At 38.7% G+C, this 17,538-nt stretch overlaps 2 protein-coding genes across 5 annotated transcripts; one reads left to right on the forward strand and one right to left on the reverse strand.

Annotated features, from left to right (window-relative positions):
* Positions 1-698: 698 nt before the first annotated feature.
* Positions 699-10,838, forward strand: LOC308700896 (heterogeneous nuclear ribonucleoprotein U-like protein 1). 3 transcript variants are annotated; one of them, XM_081382778.1, is made up of 15 exons: positions 699-787; positions 899-1,467; positions 1,568-1,664; positions 2,885-2,961; positions 3,059-3,198; positions 3,312-3,414; positions 3,608-3,720; positions 4,332-4,595; positions 4,716-4,838; positions 6,470-6,580; positions 6,675-6,843; positions 6,946-7,128; positions 9,411-9,475; positions 9,560-9,637; positions 9,718-10,838. In XM_081382778.1, exons 2-15 carry the CDS (start codon positions 918-920, stop codon positions 9,775-9,777), a joined length of 2,133 nt encoding a protein of 710 aa, XP_081238904.1. In that variant the 5' UTR covers positions 699-787; positions 899-917; the 3' UTR covers positions 9,778-10,838. The 3 variants fall into 3 exon arrangements, with proteins under 3 accessions (XP_081238904.1, XP_081238905.1, XP_081238903.1); XM_081382779.1 differs by having other exon boundaries at positions 717-796; positions 906-1,467; XM_081382777.1 differs by having other exon boundaries at positions 717-1,467.
* Positions 10,167-17,327, reverse strand: nudt22 (nudix (nucleoside diphosphate linked moiety X)-type motif 22). 2 transcript variants are annotated; one of them, XM_081382780.1, is made up of 7 exons: positions 17,265-17,327; positions 16,875-17,159; positions 16,068-16,551; positions 11,834-11,947; positions 11,609-11,706; positions 11,439-11,532; positions 10,167-10,943 (listed from the first exon to the last, which is right to left on the reverse strand). In XM_081382780.1, exons 2-7 carry the CDS (start codon positions 16,958-16,960, stop codon positions 10,842-10,844), a joined length of 978 nt encoding a protein of 325 aa, XP_081238906.1. In that variant the 5' UTR covers positions 16,961-17,159; positions 17,265-17,327; the 3' UTR covers positions 10,167-10,841. The 2 variants fall into 2 exon arrangements, with proteins under 2 accessions (XP_081238906.1, XP_081238907.1); XM_081382781.1 differs by having other exon boundaries at positions 10,417-10,943; positions 17,257-17,305.
* Between the last annotated feature and the right edge of the window lie 211 nt (positions 17,328-17,538).

A 17,538-nucleotide genomic window follows, 5' to 3' on the forward strand; every position in this document is an offset into this window, starting at 1 on the left:
TTTATTTTTTTTTATAAATCATTTCTTTTGGTGGTCACCGTCACCCTTTACGTCTGTCTGTGGGTTTTGCTAATTATTTAACCAATGAACAGTGCGTTTTGTGACTAAACTCATTACTCCACTGGATCCTAAAGCTGTTTGGACCGTCTCTGCTTGTTTGCAATGCAAAGATGAACAAAGAATTGTCATTTATTGTCGACAGCATTTGTCGTCGAGTCATAGTAGCCAATACTGTTTTAAAAAGCATGTGCAAAGCACTTTGTCTTTTATGAGATTTTGGCTATAACTGCACAATAGCTATAATTAATTTACCTGTAAGTTGATGAAAACGTAATGCAACGTACTAAAGACGGGAAAAAAACACAACATTAGCTGATCAAAAACTTAATAACTTAATTTGAGCTTGATTTTGGTCAAATGTTAATAATATAATGACACGCAAGTATTATCATACAATACAAGCCAAAATATCAACTTTGACAACACTGTGTTTAATTATTTTTTAAAAATACAGTGTTTTTTTTTTAATTTCCTGAAAAGTATCAGTTTTGGTCCAAAAACGTTTCTTTGTCTATGTTACAATTAGTGTCATTGTGTGCCTACAAATGGGCGATTGAAACGTTTTTAATTGGTTCTTTTAAACAGCTTGTTCTAAAGAACCGATTCGCGCAAAAGAGTCAAACTGCGTCACTGCTTGTAACCAATCAACGATCAGCTCCCTCACGGTAGCCAATCAGCGCCCGGTTCACTCTCTTGAATCCTCTACAGCGGGTCGTGTGTTTTGGTAGTAAGTAGGGTGAGAAAATTCTCAAAAAGTTAAGAGAGTGCGGACTAACTGACCTTTATTTACTCAATAAAAAGATACTGCGTGTGTTAACTTTTTAGTTTTAATGTGGAGTTGACAGGTCTTGTTCCAAATGTTGCTGGCGGAAGTCAAAAAGCTGAAAGTGGCCGAGTTGCGGGCCATGTTATCGGAGCGAGGTCTCGACCCGAAGGGCCTGAAGGCCGAGCTGGTGGTGCGGCTCATTTCTGCCATTGAAGCCGGTGTTGAACCTATCAAAAGTGGAGATGAAGGGGGAAATATTTGTGAAGCGACGAGCACAGAGCCTGCAGAACAGCCGCCGAAGCCTCACTCTCTGGAGCGCGAGCCGTGTGTTAGGACGCAGTCTCCAGTATGCACTAGTTCTACTAGCAAGAGCATGAATGCTTACGCTGATCAAAGTACACAGACTGACCCACACCAGCTCTGCTCATGCACTGCCCCAAGAGCCATCGCAGAGCCGCTGTCCGTTAGGACACCAGAGGCCGTTACATCCAGAGACGACAGACAACAGATGAATCCACAGTCTGTACATCCTGTCGCCTTGGCAACCGCTGCTACTGAAGAAGAGGATGCAGTGTCAGGATGCACATCATCAGTCTTGGCCATTTCACCACAGCCAGAAACACCACAGGAGCACGAACAGTGTAAGTCGCCTTAGAGCACAATTAAAGAAGTGGTTATTTAGATGATCATATAATAAATATTATTAATATTATTATTAAAATATATTTTTGTGACTGTCAGGTGGAGATGAGACAGTGGACTACAGCCTAGAGGAAAACACGGAGCTGAGGAGAGGGAGAGATTATTATGAGTTCAAAGAGGACGTTCATTACAACAGGTATTGATATTGATAACAATAGTATTATGACTGATACTCTGAGGTACCTCAAAGAACATGGTGCATGTCATGTTATGCATACACAAATATTCAGTATTTCCATGAATTAAATGTACATTATCAAACATCTTTGCTTTCATTAAAGGGATAGTTCACCCAAAAATTAAAAAAATCGGTCCTTAATTATGCACCCTCGTGTCCTTCCAAACCCATAAGGGTGTGTTCACACTTGTATTTCGGTTCGTTTGGTCTGGACCCCCCAAAAAAAGCATTTAGTCCTGGTCTGCTTAGCGTTCACATTGGCATTTTAACACCAAACCTAAAGGCACAGGGATTCGCTCACAACCTGATTGGTCGGTTTTTATGTTGTATATTTTGAGACGGAACTTACTGAACATCCAAAATGTGTTCGCTGTATGTGAGTAGCCTACATATGATAGTGTTTTGACCAGCTGAGAACTCGTGAAGAGCTTATAAGATGTGTAAAGGAACAGCGGCATGAATCCCTCCGTCACACACATAATGAAGATCTGCTGTGACGAGGAGACGCGGTTCTGATGCCTGAACTGAACTGTGATGGGCAACATCTCATCACTATGACTAGATAAAACAGACATGCTTGGGTATTCTGTCCTTTTTAGGGTCACATCTTGTGACGTTGTGTCCCATTTTTGGTTTGTTTACATGTCTTTGGTCCGTGTTGCGTTCATATTTCATTCGAACTGCACTAGAGTTCGTTTCAGGTTTGGTGCGCACCAGGGTTTGGATGGCAGCATTCACACTTGAATGAACCGCAGTAACAGAGCAATCGCACCAGGGTTCGTTTTAATCGAACCAAACATGCCAATTGTGAACACACCCTAAATATGCATTCATAGTGTTGATATTATGACATATCTTCAATTAAAAAATGGACTTTCAATTTCAAATACTGCTTTGTCTGTCATCAGTTGTTCAATTATCAACAAAATTTTCAAAATAAAATAAAGTTTAAATAATTATTTATTATTTTATCTTAATGGCACTTTAAAATATATATATATATAAATAGTGTAATAGTAATAGTTATAGTAGTCATTTATACATTCTGTAAAAGTTTATCCAGTGGGCTTCTTACCCCAGTAAAGAGCCATCTTACCGCTCTTTATGTATTATTCATCAGACTTTACAAAACTGTCTGCGCATTTCTCACTTTTTCCCCCTGACTTGTTTGTCTTCAGAGCTAAGACTCCAGAACTGCTGCCGGAGCCTGAGGAAGAAGCTGAATTAGATTTTGAGGATGTTCGACTGGATTCCGGTAAATTCATCGAGTTCCAGTCCATGCTCAGATATTGAATAGGTCATTTGATTCAAGATGAAAATCTGTCCTCAAGAACAGTGTGTCTGTTTCACAGATAACTGTGACCTGCATTTTGAGGTGGATTCTGATGGAAGCAGCGGTCAGCCGCTCTTCTGGGAGAGATTCCCTCTTCTGTGGTCAGGATGCAGGATGACCCATGGATTTTGTCATGGGAAGGTCGGATTCGAAGCCAAGGTGTGAACCTGTGAATCATGTAAATGTTACGTTGTCGTTTACCAACAATAGTAATTAGTTAAATGGCACCGTCATTTTCATATTGGTGAATTATTCCTGTTTTGGGTCTCCAGTTTGTGAAGCGGCTGTCAGCACCTGCAATAGACACGAGCGACGACCCTGATCCTCATGTGCTCAGAGTGGGCTGGTCTGTGGACAACACAAGCCTTCAATTAGGTGAAAATAACATTAAAAATAAGTTGCATTACCGTCCTAAAAGGTTTTGACAATTATAAATATTATGGAAATTTTGGTTGGGAAGTATACAGATGTGCGGTGCTAAGGATCCTGTTATAGATTCAAACTTAACACAGCTATAAAAATGAATCATAATAAATCATTTTTTATCTGATTTTTCTTGTTCTCTCAGGAGAGGTGGAGCTGTCATATGGTTTTGATGGACGGGGGAGGATAGTAACTGGAGGAAAGGAAGAGGCATTTGGTGAGCCCTTCACAGAGGGAGATGTCATCGGTTGCTATGCAGTAAGTTTCAAAGTTATTTGTACAGAAGTAGGTTATAGTATAACTGTGTCCCAATTCAGAGGCTGCATCCTTAGAAGTCTATGAAGGTCGAAGCGAGCGTTGTTAAATGGGACGGTCTAGTCTACGGAGGATTGTTCTTGTCACCTAGAAACTGTGACTTCTGCTGATGATGAACGACAGTAACGTTTGTACTAGACTTTTTTAAAAGTTATATTAAACAGTCTGAAAACAATACAGGGTTCACAACTAGTCTAAATATGTTGACCACATCTTAGTAAGATATCAGCCAACATTTGAATTGCTTCAAAGTTGTTGTTTTTCTGTTATTTTTTCTGTTTGTATGTATAATTAGATATTTGAAAAAGTTGAAACACAATGCTTACATTTAACATAATCCGACATTTGAGTGCAATGAATCTTGGGATAGGCTAGGCTGTGAAGGATCCACTCGTTCACGACCCAGGACGCATTCGAAGGAGCCTTTGAAATTAGACAGCTGTGACGAATGCAGCCTAGCTTAGCTTATTCATGCTATATTCTTTCGATCAACATCACATTGCTCTTGGGTTAATTCAGTTCAGGTTTTTAATCGATTTGTATCCCTTATGCAGTTCATCAGTGAGACGGGAGAAGCATCACTTTCATTTCACAAAAATGGGCGTTCTCTTGGAGTGGCGTTTCACCTGACGTCTTCTGCTCTTAGAGGTCAAGCTCTCTATCCCCACGTACTTTGCAAAAACTGTTCGGTTTCGGTGAATCTTGATCCAGATGCTCCCTGGCATCCTTTTCCTGCTGGTTTCTGCACACTAGTCATACTTCCTCCTGGTCAACGGACTCGCACAACTTTACCGACAACATCTAAAAGTCAATATGAGGTAGGAACGTTTGTAAAAGTGTGTTAAACCCTTGCAAAAATAAACTAAACAAACATCTGGATGATTCTTGTTATTATGAGATCAAATTCTGTCTTGTGACCCTCTTTCTCCATCTGTCAGGTGCTGATGATGGTTGGTATGCCAGGTTCTGGTAAGACCCACTGGGCTCAGGCTCATATGCTCCAGAACCCAAGGAAACGTTACAATCTTCTGAGTACAAACTCCATTTTGAACTGCATGAGGGTAAGAAAATCTATCAAGATTGTGTGAAATGGAAATCACCCAGACACACAGTGTTTTGGTGCATGTCAGAAATAAGACTTGCTCTCACCAAGACTGATGTTCTTCACGAAAATTGGTTCAATTTGTCTGTTCAGATCATTCTGAGTGTGCTGAATGAAAATGCTAATGCACTCCTTGACACTTGGCTCTTATATAAAAGCAGAAATAGCCAAAAATAAGAAAGATGAAAATCACTGTTGACTCCAATTTGATCTGTAATTCCTTGCCGCAACAACTCCCTCCTATCAAGATTTTTGTTGTGGCGTTTGCATTTATCAAAAGGCTGTTTGTTCTTAGACACCAAACACAGCAGCTGCTCAACTTTCATCTCCAGTTTGGGATTCTTCTTCTGTGTAACCACTTTCATCCAGCACAACAGTTTTGTTCGGACACACCACAAAGTTGTAGTTTTATGTAACCACAGTGGCTCTGGGCATGTTACCAAAAGTGCAAATCTTATTGGTTTGGACTTGGTTCATCACAGTGTGACGGAAAAGAGATTAGAACACCTCTCCATAAATAAATAAAAAACACCATTGACATGATATGTACTGTATGTAGGTTGCAAAATAAAATGTTTATAGCACAGAATTTTCATGAAGAATATTGATGGCATAAATGGGCTTTTATCATAAAAATGAGTTCCAGACTAGTACCACTAGTTATTTTTGTACATTTACTATTATTACAGTATATATATTATTATAATTATTAAAACATTAGTGTTGTGTTGTTTAAAAATGAATATAAATTTGTTTTCCTTGCATTATTCAAGGTCTGAAAACATAGCATATTTTTTTGTTATTTTGACCAGTTGTCATTTTCTGCAAATTAATGCTTTACATGACAATATTTTTATTTGAAATTTGTTTTATGAATAAATCAAAAATGTAAATTTTACATACACATTGGAATCGTGGGCCATCAGGGCCAGGCAACGTCTGCTTTCACGTCAACTCGACACACATATGTGGTGGTGCTCTCGTGAACGTTAAGAGATTAATATTTTGTAAATACAGTGTTTTTTTTTTTTTGTTTTTTTGCGCACACAAAACACTTGCGTCACTTCATAAAATTGAGGTTAAACCACTGGAGTCACATGGTTTAGTTTAATTATGTCTTTACTACCTTTCTGGGGCTTGAAAGTGGTAGTTTTGTAAGCTGTCAATGAAGGAACAGAAATCACTCAGATTTCATTTAAAAAATATATTAAAATATCTTCATTTGTGTTTCTGCCCCAGCTGCTGCAGTAAATGTGGCATATTCAAATGATTTTGATGATGTTCTTTTACAATTACCCAGTTAAAATGCATATGGCCTGTAGTGCACAGTTGTTTTAAAGCCATCCAGTGGTGGCGCCAGGGCTTGGCCCCGTCATCGCTGCTTGCAGCTATATATCGAAAGTGTTACCTTTTTATCTAATATTTATGTGATTTTATTTCCACTTTCAGTTAAACAATTTTTTATAGTTATAGTTAACAATAACAACACAGACTAGTACGAAGTTCCCATAGAAATGAATAAAATCGTAATTCTTCCTTTAGTGTTCATGAGTACTGTTATATTTCCATCCACATTCTCCGTTCCTATAGGAGCCTCCTGGAGCCAATCACAGAGACCTGATGTTGCAACAGGCCACTCAGTGTGTCAGTCAGCTGATCAAAATAGCTGCAACCAAGCGGAGGAACTACATCCTTGATCAGGTAATCAGGAATATGTGTATGGTACGGTGGGCCAAAGCTTAATCTGCTTGTCCTTTCATTCATGTGTTCTCTCTTTTTCACTTTCATCTCCTAGGCCAACATTTATCCATCTGCCCAGCGACACAAGATGCTCTGTTTCCGTGGTTACCAGCGAAGAGCGGTGGTGGTTTTTCCACCTGACGAGGTGTGGAGGAGACGTCTCATACAGCGCCAACAGGACGAGGGCATGGCTGTTCAGGAAGTGTCTCTTCACAAAGCCAAAGGTCAGACTTTAACCTGGGTTACTTGATGACAGGTATCAAGACACATTTCCGTGTTACAGCTTGGTCTTGGACTTGTGAAAGATTTGTTTTCATCTCTTCCAGTGAGCTTCACACTGCCAGAGCAGGGAGAGCATCTGGATGAGGTGACGTTTGTGGAGCTCGGCTCTGACGAGGCCCTGAAGCTCTTAACACATTATAAAGAGGAAGCACGCCGCCTCTTACCCACTCCTCCCAAACGCAGGAAACACAGACAAGGAAGTCAAAAACGCCTCGTTCATCATTGTGGTAAGAAGAGATGCTAAGAGATGATTTCACTTCTGCTGTTGCGTTGTTGAGAGGAATGTGTCCTTAATTGCGATAATGGAAATATTTTAATTAAAACACTGTTACGAAGATTAATGTTGACCAATAAAATGGCAGGAAAATATGTCCATCAAAATATGAAAATATAATATGACTAGAAATATAACACTGCTAGATTATCAATAATGCATTAATGTTCACGGAAAAGAAGCATCTAAAAGGAATAGCTGCATGAGGTGAAGCTGAAGAGTGAATGAACACCAGTTAATTGATGCCCGTTCTATATGACACATAGGAGATTATTCAGATATCCTAAATATCCACAACATAAACGTAACATTACAACTTGTATTGGCACAAATTTTTAAATTCATAGTTTCACTTTATTTCAACAGTCTGGCCAAAGTGCTGTCCTACGCTAACCAATCACACCTCGGGTACCGCCCAAAATAGGACAATAACCAATCAGAAAAATAATAATAATAATTAAAGTCACGGCGATCATCGGTTTCATGATCGATCATCACTGTCACGTCAGAGTACCTGAGTACTCGTGCACATCCTTAGATGTCTTGTGTAGGTTTGAAAAGGCTTCACCAGAGCTGATCAGCCCTTCACGACGATGCAAGTTGCGTAGGACCCCGCAAATTACTCAAGGCCCCGCCTCCCCCTCGTGTCAAAGCGTGTCAATCAAAGTTTACAACATCGATGAGAAAATAAGGCGTAACTATACTTCTGGTCACTGTCTCTCTAACCCAGCAGGGCAATGTATCTTTTGGTCTGTCTGTGTCTTGCTTGCTAATGCCGGCCACAGGCATTATCCAGGGCTGTGTTCTGTGACTTTTTGCCTGACAAAAAAAAGTGAGAGTGAAATACAACTATTTGATAAACGACAAAGGGCAACTGTGTTTGTTTATAAACTGCAGCTCGAAAAAGATAACCGTGTCGCACGTTAACATGCGTTCATATGCGCGTGCACGAAATGAAACGCATACTTTCCAGCAAAACATCTGTGGGGACCAGTACAATATGGGCGTGATGGCACTCCTCATTATAGGTGCACATACTTTTATACTTTTCTTGATTATTAAGAATGTACTTTTTTCTAGTAACAATGTCTATTTCTGATATCAGGAATTACATTTTCATTAGTACTAGTTAAAGGAGTGGGAGCACTGGGGTGTCAGGTGTGACTGTGTGGCAATGGAAAATGGTTTACATGGCTCATGGGTCAGGTAGGACGGCCCCTTAAAGGGATAGTTCACTTTGAAATTAAATTTTGGTATGTTTTAGCTTACCTCAAGGGCATCCAAGATGTAGGTGTCTTTGTTTCCGCAGTAGTTTCAATTTTGATATTTTTAGGTCAAACCGTTCTTGTCTGTCAGTCATATAATGCAGGTCTATGGTCACGGTCTCAAAGAGTGTGTATAAGAGGTAAAAACGATATAAATACTGTTCGTTTTCTCACACAAACCGCTCGTTTCGTGTTTTAGGCCATCAATGTGTACTTACGATGGGGAATTGTTTAATTTGGACGATGGGGAATTGTTTTAATTTGGACTCTGTGCATGCTCTTTGAGACAGTGACCATAGACCTGCATTATATGACTGACTGACAAGAACGGTTTGACCTAAAAATATCAAAATTGAAACTACTGCGGAAAAAAAGACACCTACATCTTGGATGCCCTTGAGGTAAGCTAAAACATACCAAAATTTTATTTCAAAGTGAACTATCCCTTTAACAGAATTTTGCTTAGGTCAGGTATCCACACAGTATCATTGTTTCTGTATTACAATCATTCAAATTATCACAGAAGTACTGGGATAAAAGTTTATATTTCAGATATAAACGATGATGTCTATGGTAGCTCAATTTAAAGTAAATCACCTTCTGGCTTTAAATAAAAATTGCATCAATTACATCGTTACACCAGTAGGTGGCAACAAGTGACTTTTAAAAAATGTATTTGTCATTCAATCGTTCATTCAAGTGTTTCGTTCAAAAACGCGATTCATCCAGTAATGAAACAAGTGAAGTCTATATGAGTCATTAAATTATTCATTCAAACCTTTTTATTTTATTTTATTCAAGTTAATGATTTAAAAAAAAAAAGACTGCAACTATTAACATTTTGTTAGAACCTCTAAAAAATATAAAAAATTGTTATTTTGTTTAGTTCAGATTCAGAATCATGGGAGACGTGATCTCATTTTTAAAGGATTGCGCCGCTCTAAACGTGTGCGATTTTTTATCTTCCAAGGCTGGAGGGGAGGTCCATTCGGCTGTCACAATCAACACTCCCACTGTGCATCTCAGAAAGCACATGTAAGTTTGTCAGTGTGATGATGTTGCACTGTCAGATATTCTGCAGGACGTTTATATGATGACTGATGTGGATTATTCTCTTAGAGTCGCCGTCCATCTGCCTTCGGATGTAGCAGTGACCCTCAGAGATACAGGAAGTATTACAGGCCGTACACTGGGCAGGTGAGAAAACAACCATGGTTGACATTCAAAATAACATTCAAAATGTGCATATACTTAATACATCTTTGTTTTTCTTGCAGTGGAGCTTTCCTGAGCAGAACCAGAGTTACGGTAGCATTTATTATGGATGTTCAAGTTAGTTGAAGGGTTTCTGATAAACCCCAAACTTTTGTGTAGCAGGAAAAACACTCCAAAACACTCCAAATCAGCATGTTTTTTGATTAGCAGTGCTTCACCTTTACAACAGTAATTGTCTCTGTCTGTCTGTAATTTCATTAAGAAAGGTCATTGCTTAATGAGGAGCTGGCTTGAGTACAGGAATGCAGTTTGTTTTTAAATGGTGGCTAATCAAAAAATGAAAGATCCTGTCTTCATTCATGTCTTTAGAAACCTGTGTGACTGGTAAAGTCAAAGCTGCTCAAATGTAGTCTACAAGGGATTTTAATCTACGAAATCTTCCAACTATTATATTGTTTTAATCTATTTTCTAATGACTGAGAAATCATGAGATGAATCATGTTTAATTTTGTCATTGATTTCTTGACATCCATCTTTACTTATTTGCACTGAACATCCATTCAAAAACATTTTGTAAATGTGTGTAAATCTACAGAGGTTCTCCTTCTCGTTGTCACATTTAGCTCATTGTGGCTTGTGAGGGAATATTCTGTTTAAGAAATATATTTATTGTGAAAACTGTTCTCAACAGGTTCATACATCTAACATTTACAGTGGGACGAGTACAAAATGAATGTTCCAGAATTTTAATACTTTGTTTTGCCTTGGCAGTGTTTTAATAATTACATGCGTGCAATTTCTGTCGTATTATAATATTTGTTCCTCTTTGAAAAGACTTTCACTGTGAATCCCAAACTGTTAAAGCAATATTGCAGCAAATTAAAAGGTCTTAGTCATTTGTTCTTAAACTTTAGTTTAATATGAAATGTTGCTTATTCATTACAAAGAATAAATGTCATAGGTATCTCTGCAAAATATACATTATATGTGTTCAGTACAAGAACTTTTATGTATAAATATCATGAAAATGGCTATACAACTTTATCATCCACCAGTATACAAAATGTATTTGTATGGTAAGTTTTTGCAATTTTTCAAACAAATCTCTTATACAACACACTACTGTACGCAACACAACTCAATGTTATCCCTGATACATCATTAAAGTTAAAGTGATCTGATGAAATCAGTAATCCGGCATCACCCTCTGATACAGGAGCACTGCACCTTTAGCTGAAGGACACATCTCTGACCACAGGGGGGAGCGATCGTTTAATTGGAGCATTTTCTGTAGAATAGGGAAAATGACAGAATTTTTTTTATCTTTATACACAGAATGTCTTTTCAATATTCTGTGTTTAACGACTGTCATGTAAAGAGATGTGAATATGGATTAAACAGGACAAAAGGGTGTCTTCATCTGAAATTGCATACTTCCCTACTATATAGTAGGCGAAAAACAGTATGTGACAAAAGTAGTATGTACTCATTAAAGAGTAGGCAAAAAAGTACTCGGATGACCTACTACTTCCGGTGAGATTCTGAAGTGTGCATATGATGGACACTTCACTATCCCATGAGGACACGGGAGAGGATTTGTGAATGGCAGTGAAGCGACATAACTGATGCTGGTAGGTCACATGACAATGACAGCATACTACATACTTACTATTTAGAACATACAGTCATGAAGTAATTATTTATTCAAAATAAGTACCTACTCAAAGTAGTATGCGATTTCGGACGCAGCCAACATCTTGTCTGCATTTATTTAAATGCTTACCGCTCGACTAAGAAACAGTATGTCAGTGGACTCATGGGCTTCAGGACCTCCACGTCTATAGAAATCTCTCACTTCCTCAGTCGTCAAAGTGCACCTTCACAGAGTAAAAAAAATATCTGTGAAGAACAGCTCATCATGAACAGATCAAGATGATTTAGGATGGGGTTTACCGAACGTAAAACTCTGCACTGGGTCGGCCTGCGCTGGTGTGGTTCAGCGCAATTCCCATGAACAGCGGTTTGCTTAGAGAACCAACAGGAACGTTCACCTGCAATGAGCAAGAACAACAACAGCAAAGAAAGATGATGAGATCAGCACAGTGGCATCGACGGCCACGATTTCCCAATATGTGGTTAAAGAAGTGTGTATCCGATGTGAAGTCTGCAGATACACACCTCATCACTGATCTCTGCACACACAGAGGAGAAGATCTCAGAAACAACGGCTCTCTCCTTACCCTGCAGAAGCTCGACACATATGGCCTCCTCGCTGACCTCCGGACACACCATCTGCACGCACACGGACAGATTTCAGATATTCTTCATAATTTACATTTGTGTATTTGGCAGACGCTTTTATCCAAAGCGCATTACATGTTCAATTTTATGTTCATAATGTTTATACACCGTAGAGGCCAAAAGCGATGTCTGAAGGGCATATTTGTTTTTAATGACCCTACAAGGTAGATTAAACAATCAAAATATTAGGATTATTTAAAATATATATATATATTGAATATAAGGGAAGAACAACACTAACTTTGGTTAAGGTATTTATATAATAAGAATAAAAATCTACACTACAACATATTTCATTGGTTCTCTCTAGTTTTCGCATGAGTTTATAATTTCGTTTGTATGACAGCCTATCCAAAAAATTATGTCTGCACAATTTGCCATGTTTCATTGCATTATCACAAATATAACACTGGACTCCTTGCACAACTATTTTTTAACAATTATTATTTAATTCAAACCATTATTTAATATAAGAAGTATCATATGTATATCAAAAAAGCATATTAAAAAATGATATTACAAATTGTTCTCTATTGTAATATGCAGTGCCAGCAATATTATCTGCCTGCAGAGCCAGAGGCTGCATTTTCAGGACCCCACTTCTAGGACCGCATTTCTAGGACCCTAGTTTTTTGTGACAGCGCCACCTACCGACTCGGAGAACCGCAGTCTCAGGAACGCATTTCCAGGACCCTAGTTGTGCCAGGCAGTATTTCCACCCACCCAGTTTTAACTACATTAGAGTTTTACAGTTTTATTACACCCAAATACTACTTTATTTATTGCAATTAAACCTGGTTCCTAGGAATGTTGAGAAATTATTGGGTCTAGCATAATATAATAACTCAAGTAAAATAAACAAGGAATCATGTTATAGTCTTTTCAGTCACTAGATCGACCACATTTTCAAGTATAGAGGGAAGACAAGGATGACTCTGGGGGTAGATTGTGTATATTTTACAAAATAATATATCACACCTCAACTTGAACACACTAAATATTTTACAAAATAATATATATCAACTGAACTTGCACACACAAAATATTTTACAAAATAATATATAATAACTGAACTTGCACACACAAAATATTTTACAAAATAATATATAATAACTGAACTTGAACACAAACAAAAACAAATTTGTTCATGATGTGGACCACAAACAGAACTTCATGGACAACATCATCACTGACTCCTAAGAGAGAGAGAGAGAGAAAGAGAAGTGAATTAAATAAGGAACATTTAGTTGAACATGTTCTACTCTTTAATTTTTTTTTTCTTAGTTACCAAACAGTGCACACATATCAATTAATGTTCATAATACTATTATTGCATACTGTTCAAAGATTTGAAAAAAAAAAAAAAGGTTTTGATGTTGTGGGAACAAAGGTTCTAGAAACACTCATGTCAATAAAGCCCATCTCAATTGAGAAATCTGAATAGAAATAACATTGACACGACTTTTTTTCTGACCATATATATATATATACACACATTTACATATGTATAATATTTAAAGCACACATTATAAAACCATGTCAAAATGAAGAGACGCATGTAGACGCATACTACACATAACATGTATTGTGGGTAACGTTAAACAGGCTGACTGTGAGCACGTGACAGTGAAAACATTAAGATTATTTTAACTGAATTAAAATGGAAGAACAATGAGTAATTAACAAGCTTTCAGAACGAACATGCTACAGTTTTATTGTGCTGTCAATAAGTCAACACAGGCTTATCACGCAACAGTTCCGTTAAATGAACGTGCTAACAATTCATTTTCAAGCATTAGAGGCTAAATACTATGGCTATGCATTCAAGACTATTTTTTTAGCAAATCACCATCACGTTTGCTACGTTAACTTTCCAATTAAATGCATCGCAATTGTAAAAATTTATTCGCATTTGATACTCACACTCTGATTGTCATCCATCTTCGCTGGTCCTCTAATTCGGTAGGTGGCGCTGTCACTAAAAACCTAGGGTCCTAGAAATGCGGTCCTAAAAGTGGGGTCTTGAAAATGCAGCCTCCGGCTCTGCAGGCAGACCCTACTCAGTGCCAGGCCAAAATAAAAAAAATACATGATCCTTCAGAAATCTAATGTGCTTTTTAAAAAATGTCAAATGAAATGCCTTTAATGCAGGGATGGGGAACGTCGATCCCGGAAACTGCGGCGCGCTGAACTGGAACGTCCTAAGCCCTTGATCACTTGGAATCAGCTAAAGAGTTGATTTATTATTTACATTTTTTTCCCTTTAAGAATTTGTTTAATGCAGCATCCAAATGTATATAGGAGTGTGTGTTGTTTTAAATAAAAAGATATATATAATTAATATATCATAGAGTTGTTTGTTGTGGTGGTGATTAGACGAGAGTTGTGGTGACGTCACAATCGTACTGCATTGTGGGACATATAGGTGCCTGAAGTGTACATATCAAGTAGACTCGCTCCCTCGGTCAAAATCGAGGGAACGAGGGTCTGTCCATATAAACTTCCCTCATTCACTTCACGAAGTGGAAAGCACTTCAAAATGGCGGCGGGGATTCCCCCAAGGGGAAGTGCTTAGGGAGGTTCGCAAGTGCGTGTCAGGTACTTTCACACTGGACGCGATTTTGACGCACGAATAATTCGCGCGATGGTTTTATTTTTTGATCAGCTGTTTGTGTAATGAGCGCTTCCACACCGAATGCGAATGTGCTGCGGCGAAAAAAACGACTTTTATTTTTCGCTTCGATGTCGATTTTTTTTTTACTTTTGCGGCGACAGAAAAGGCTTCAGCCAATTATATACTACAAGGACAATGATTGTGTGGCGTAGCATTGTCAACCAACTCGGTTATCACGAATGTGAGTATGTAGTGTGATAGTTTTCGTCGTTGTGCTGTGTTGGCTAGAAGGCTAAACTACATTTGGGATAGAAAGCTAATCGTCAAAGATAAAGATATAGGCCGTGTTTACGCAGCTCATGTGATGGGTTTTGACGCGAACTATTCGCACACGAACTATTAACTTTTTCGTTACGCATCTGGTGTGAAAGGGCCTTAATGCTGCGTTCCAGTCCAAAACTGTCATGCCCTTCACTTGCTAACTTCCCTCTGTCTCGTTCACTCGGATGTACGTCATTGCGAGTGCTCACTACTGGCGGAAACTGCAATGGGCTGAACTGGAACGTCCTAAGCCCTTGATCACTTGGAATCAGCTGTGTAGTTATAGTTTATTATTTACATTTGTTATCCCTTTAAGATTTTTTTTAATACAGCATCCAAATGTATATATGGTGTTTGGGTTGTTTTCAATTAAAAAAATTAGAATTAATAAAGCATAGAGTTGTTTGTTTTGGTGGTGATTAGACGAGATATGTGGTGACGTCACAATTGTACTGCATTGTGGGACATATAGGTGCATGAAGTGTACATATTAAGTAGACTCGCTCGTCGCTCCCTCGGTCAAAATCGAGGGAGCGAGGGTCTGTCCATATATAAACTTCCCTCGTCCACTTCATGAAGTGGAACGCACTTCAAAATGGCGGCGGGGATTCCACCGAGGGGAAGTGCTTAGGGAAGTTCGCAAGTGCGTGTCTAAAAGTGGACTGGAAGTTCTGGAACGCAGCGTAAAAGTGGACTGGAACGCAGCAAAGCAGAGTTTAGCTCCAACCCTAATCAAACACACCTGAATAAGCTAATAAATGTCTTCAGGATCACCAGAGCTGCGTCCCAATTCGCCTACTTATATTACACCCTAAAAGTACGTACTTTGTGTTTTTTTTTGAAGAAAAAGTACATACTTTTGAGTGTGTGGCAGAAGAGTAGACAAGCTTTGGGACATACTATCACGTCATACAATTGCGTCTTTAACGGTTGCTCTCTGTCGCATCCTGTCACAGTAAACTGACCTGTCAATCATCTTGTCAAGGATAAAATCCTCCACATTTAATTTCCTACCGTATCAGAGAGAAATGCAGAAGCACGTTGATCTGCAGTCAGTAATGAATGATGCATTTAAAAGTTGTATACCGGTATATATACACAACTTTTAAATATATATATATATATAGCCAAGACAGCTGATGATATAATGTATGAAACCCTGATGACGTGTCTGACCTTTGGTTCGGGGTGACCTCCAGGTATGTCTAACAGTCCTGCAGCCTCGGCCACTTTCTGGCTCCTCCTCAGCAGGACCACGTCTCCATCAGCGGTTGCCATGACAGCGCCCACGCCCAGCGGCTGCGCGAGGAACGCCTGCGGGTCTGCACGTTCATTCCGTCCGTGACTCTGCAGGTTCGCCGCCTCGCGCGACCAGTTAGTCCCTAGATAGTCTCTATAACAGGTCAGGCCTAGCTGTAAGTTTAGGACACATGATGGCTCATGTTTTGGTAATCTGTCCGAGGATGTATCGCCACTTCCTAATTGGTCTCCTTTGTTTTGGACAGCCTGTTCTCCCATTGGTTCGTTTTCCATGACGGTGAGCATCGCTGAGTGCAATCTGAATTTAGCCCCGTTGAAGAGCCACGGTTCCTGGGTCACTCTGTCACTCCACACGGCTTCAATGTGCTGCTCGATCTCAGGAAAACTCTGCCGATTGAATCTAATGTGGGAGTGTAGCACATACAAATACGCTTTTGCCTCGAATGTAGAAAGTGTGTTTTTAACTCTCTCCTTGGTCTTTAAAAATGGCGGACATTTAATCGCTTCATTTATTGATAATGTAAAGATACAAAATAGATTTTTTTTCCTTTTCTTTTAAAATGTAATATGACAACCTTAAGTGTAACACACATTTTAAAAACTGATGACTTTGCTTCCTCGTTTCAGAACACCACGTCAAATATATATATATATATATATATATATATATATATATATATATATATATATATATATATATATATATATGGAAAGATACTGTACCTGTCTGAAATTTCTATGCGTGTTTGATGTTCTCCGAGAGCCTGTAATGGATCACAGTGCAGCATGAGGGACACCTCTGGATCCATGACAAAACCTTTCAGACTGCTCCTAAGTGGACTTTCAGCATGGGTGTCTTCTTACTGAGGTGCCTACCTAGGCATGCTTTTTTTGAACAGTGTACATCCAGATAGGCTGTATGTTTTGAGACAGTTTGAGTTTGTGAATCAACTGATAGATGCCTCGTGTCGAAGTCTGCCTGTTCCCCCGTTTCATGTACTGTCTCAACTATAAAAACAGTTGGGTTAGCCTTACAAACGTTTAAAAACAGCAAACAAATGTGACAGAAATATGCTATTTAAGGCCTAAGAAACGATAAACTTACTTCCTTACCTAAAAAACTTGCTTCCTTGTCTAAGAGGCAATAGGACTCTTAACTGAACAACTTCCGGAAGCGCTGTACTTCAAAATAAAAGCCTAGATCAACAACAATTTAACAAAAAGTACTGTCTGAAACCTAAACAAAGCACAGGGTGCGTTGTATATTATCTGAGATTAAATGAAAAGAACATTTCAAATACTCGATGTTACTTAGGCTACTTTAGATATAGCTGGAGCATTTGAGTTCATTTACATACCTTGTATCTATTCTACACCACACTTATCT

Source organism: Scardinius erythrophthalmus (assembly GCF_964197995.2).
Source record: "Scardinius erythrophthalmus genome assembly, chromosome: 13".
In the NCBI taxonomy this organism is placed as follows: domain Eukaryota; kingdom Metazoa; phylum Chordata; class Actinopteri; order Cypriniformes; family Leuciscidae; genus Scardinius; species Scardinius erythrophthalmus.

Bases quoted from the DNA above. Each gene is read 5' to 3' on its own strand.
- LOC308700896 (XM_081382778.1), top strand. From the start codon at position 918: ATGTTGCTGGCGGAAGTCAAAAAGCTGAAAGTGGCCGAGTTGCGGGCC. The intron at 3,415-3,607 runs GTGAAAATAACA...TTGTTCTCTCAG, and splicing joins CAACACAAGCCTTCAATTAG to GAGAGGTGGAGCTGTCATAT. The intron at 3,721-4,331 runs GTAAGTTTCAAA...TCCCTTATGCAG, and splicing joins ATGTCATCGGTTGCTATGCA to TTCATCAGTGAGACGGGAGA.
- nudt22 (XM_081382780.1), bottom strand. From the start codon at position 16,960: ATGGATCCAGAGGTGTCCCTCATGCTGCACTGTGATCCATTACAGGCT. The intron at 11,707-11,833 runs GTGTGTATCTGC...TGCTCATTGCAG, and splicing joins GTGCAGAGATCAGTGATGAG to GTGAACGTTCCTGTTGGTTC. The intron at 11,533-11,608 runs GTAAACCCCATC...TACTCTGTGAAG, and splicing joins AGTGCAGAGTTTTACGTTCG to GTGCACTTTGACGACTGAGG.